The 3788-nt window shown below is 34.7% G+C and overlaps 1 protein-coding gene across 1 annotated transcript in view; it reads left to right on the top strand.

Moving 5' to 3' along the window:
* The window catches only part of LOC103086364 (zinc finger protein 354B), a 29302-nt gene extending 26405 nt beyond the window's left edge, over nucleotides 1-2897 (top strand). The window contains exon 4 of the mRNA XM_007456485.1: nucleotides 1282-2897. Within this exon, the coding sequence (XP_007456547.1) occupies nucleotides 1282-2867 (1586 nt within the window). The 3' untranslated portion in view covers nucleotides 2868-2897. The remainder of the gene's footprint in view (nucleotides 1-1281) is intronic.
* The last annotated feature ends 891 nt before the right edge of the window (nucleotides 2898-3788 follow it).

Raw genomic sequence — 3788 nt, 5'->3', positions numbered from 1 at the left:
AAAAAAAACTGTTCTAGGGACTTCCCTGGCAGTCCAGTGGTTAAGACTTCACCTTCCAATGCAGGGGGTGCGGGTTTGATCCCTGGTCAGGGAGCTAAGATCCCACATGCCTTGGGGCCAAAAAACCAAAACATAAAACAGAAGCAATATTGTAACAAACTCAATAAAGACTTTAAAAATGGTACACACAACCATAAAAAAATCTTAAAAATAATTTTTTTTAAAGACTGTTTAAAATTTTTTCTCATGTAAGTTTTTCATATTTCTTGTGAATTCATTTCTCTAAATCTTTGTATAAATGAAGATTATTGATTTTAGTTTGTTAATTTTATATCCTGGTATGTCACTGATCAAGGTTTATCATTGATTCTCTGAGGTTTAATTTCAGCTATAGTATTATATCATCAGCAAATAGAGATAGTTTTATTTCCTCTTTACTCATCCTTATGCCTCTAACTGATTTTGCCTGTGTACTTGTATTGGTTGATACATCTAGTACAATGTTGAATAGAAGTGAAAGTAATGGGCATCCTTGCCTTGTTCTTGATCATAGTGGAAATGTCTCTAGAGTTTCTTCATTAAATAAGATACTGGCTTTAGGACTAAAGTATATGTATTTATCTTGTTGAGGAAGCATCCCTCAATTCCTGTTTTCTTGAATATTTTTATTTTTATTATCAGTGGTGCTGAATTTTTTTAAGGCTTTCTCATTATCTCTAGATATACTCATAATTTTTTCCCTTAGGTACATATTATAATATACTGTGGTTAAGTGGTATAATAAGGGGAATAGATTTTTGGAGCTCAGAGTCAGGAAAGGCTGCGAAGAGGAGCTTAACACTGGAACTGAATCTGAAGGCTACAGAGAAGTTTGACATGTAGGAAAAGTAGGGAAGACATTCAAGATTAGAAATAATTATAGAAATGAGAGTGATGTCATGGAGATAATGTATGAGTCTGTCATAGGCTTTGGATACTAGACTGCATTTCCCAATTCATACTCCTCCTCTGATGCCTTCTCTCCATTCTCCTGGTAATGTGTATACTCTCACCTTCTTTAAATGAGCATCTTTGTTTTATTCACCCTAGTACTCCAGCTCTCATCCATTATTATTTTATATGGTAACACTGTTAGTTTCCTATTTTTTCCTCTTGCTAGTTTCTTTTAGCCAGAAAGCAATGCCTTATTTAGATATCATTAATATTTAGTCCTTCTACACATTTGGTCTCAGCTAATCATGTGGATCCTTGGCAATTTCTTTCTTTTTTTGTTTTCTTCAGGATGCAAGAGCAGTCCTAAAACCACAAAGTCAACTCAAACTCAAGACTCATCATTTTGGGGGCCAGTAAGGAAAAGACTCAAAAAAAATGAACCCTGGAACTTGATATCAGAAAAATCCTGCTTATATGAAGATAGAATAAAGAAACAGAAGGACAAAAATGAAAGTTTACAAATAATTTCAGTCACCCATACAAAGATCCTCACTGTAGAAAGAAGCCATAAAAATAATGACTTTGGCCATAATTTCAGCCTGAACTCAGTGTTTGTTAAGCAACAGAAGATTGCTAGAGAAAAAACACCCTCAAAATATGAAATACAAAGAAATAGCTTCAGGCAGGATTCAAATTTACGTAACCAACCAAAAATCAAGACAGCAGAAAAACGCTATAAATGTAACACTTGTGAAAAAGCCTTCATTCACAATTCATCCCTTCGTAAACATCAGAAAAACCATACTGGAGAGAAATTATTTAAATGTAAAGAATGTTTGAAAGCCTTCAGCCAAAGTTCAGCTCTTATTCAACATCAAAGAACTCATACTGGAGAGAAACCCTATATATGTAAAGAATGTGGAAAAGCCTTCAGCCATAGTGCATCCCTTTGTAAACACCTAAGAACCCATACTGTGGAAAAATCCTATAGATGTAAAGAATGTGGTAAATCCTTCAGCAGAAGGTCTACCCTTTTTATACATCAAAAAATCCATGCTCGAGAAAATCCCCACAAATACAACCCAGGAAGGAAGGCATCCAGTTGTAGCACATCCCCTTCTGGGTGTCAGAGAATTCATCTCAGAAAGAAGTCCTATTTATGTAATGAATGTGGCAACACCTTTAAGTCTAGTTCATCTCTTCGTTATCATCAGAGAATTCACACAGGTGAGAAACCTTTTAAATGTAGTGAATGTGGGAGAGCCTTCAGTCAGAGTGCATCTCTTATTCAACATGAAAGAATTCACACTGGAGAAAAGCCTTATAGATGTAATGAATGTGGAAAAGGTTTCACTTCTATTTCACGACTTAACAGACACCGAATAATTCATACTGGAGAGAAATTGTATAATTGTAATGAATGTGGTAAAGCCTTAAGTTCCCACTCGACACTCATTATTCATGAGCGAATTCATACTGGAGAGAAACCATGTAAGTGTAAAGTGTGTGGGAAAGCCTTCAGACAAAGTTCAGCTCTCATTCAACATCAGAGAATGCATACCGGAGAAAGACCCTATAAATGTAATGAGTGTGGGAAAACATTCAGGTGTAACTCATCCCTTAGTAATCACCAGAGAATTCATACAGGAGAGAAACCATATCGATGTCTGGAATGTGGGATATCCTTTGGCCAAAGTGCAGCTCTTATTCAACATCAAAGAATTCATACAGGAGAAAAACCCTTTGCATGTAATACATGTGGGAAAACTTTTAGGCAGAGCTCATCACTTATTGCGCATCAAAGAATTCATACTGGAGAGAAACCCTATGAATGTAATGCATGTGGGAAACTCTTCAGCCAGAGGTCATCCCTTACTAACCATTATAAAATTCACATTGAAGAGAACTCCTTCAAAGTGGATTTGCATGTGTGAAATCCTTAAACCAAAGCTTATTAGAATACAGTTGGCCCTGCTTATCTCTGGGTTCCCATCCACTGATTCAAATAACTGCAAATTTTAAATATTCAGAAAAAAATTCCAGTAAGTTCCAAAAAGCAAAATTTAAATTTACCACACACCAGCAACTACTTTCATAGCATTTGCATTGTATTAGGTATTACAAGTAATTTAGAGATAATTTGAAGTATATGAGAGGATGTGCATATGTTATATGTAATTTCTACATCATTTTATATAAGGGACTTGATCTTCCTCAGATTTTGGTATCTGTGGGGGGGTCCTGGAAACAGTCCCCCATACATACTGAGGGACAACTGTATACTTACTAGAGAATGATTTAGTAAATGTAATGAATATGATAAAACTTCTATTTTAATTTAGTCCTCACAGTTATTAAAGTCTAAGGATAAATCTTGACTGTGTAATAAATACATGGGACACTTTCATACCTGTGAGTCACGTTTTTAAATATCCTGAGACAAATAAATCACAAAATATTGATTTTGGCCATTTGTAAGATAAAAGGTAAGGTTTTTCTCTTATACAGCATTATACACTTTATGCAACATATAAACAGAAAAATCTGGGTGCAGGGGTGCTGGATTTCTCATTAGAAACCAATTGTATAAGCTAATAGCATATTTATTACAACTAACATTTTAATAGCAAACAAAATCTTAAAATATATGCATTTATAGAGCCAAGGACCAAATAATAGATAAAAATAAACTGCAAACTACCTCAGTCTGGAACTTGCCTTTTCCTAAACTGTTGTCAAACTTTGTACATGGTTTTCATCAAAAAAGAGGCAAAACAAAAACAAAAAAACTCTCTGTTCTCTTCCTCCTTTATTTTTCTAGTTACTTCTGAACTACACCTGTTTCCCAAATTTTT

The sequence above is a fragment of the Lipotes vexillifer genome, unplaced genomic scaffold (genome assembly GCF_000442215.2).
Source record: "Lipotes vexillifer unplaced genomic scaffold, Lipotes_vexillifer_v1.1 scaffold814, whole genome shotgun sequence".
In the NCBI taxonomy this organism is placed as follows: domain Eukaryota; kingdom Metazoa; phylum Chordata; class Mammalia; order Artiodactyla; family Lipotidae; genus Lipotes; species Lipotes vexillifer.
Note: the sequence above shows the minus strand (reverse complement) of the source record. Positions and strands in the feature narration are given on the sequence as shown.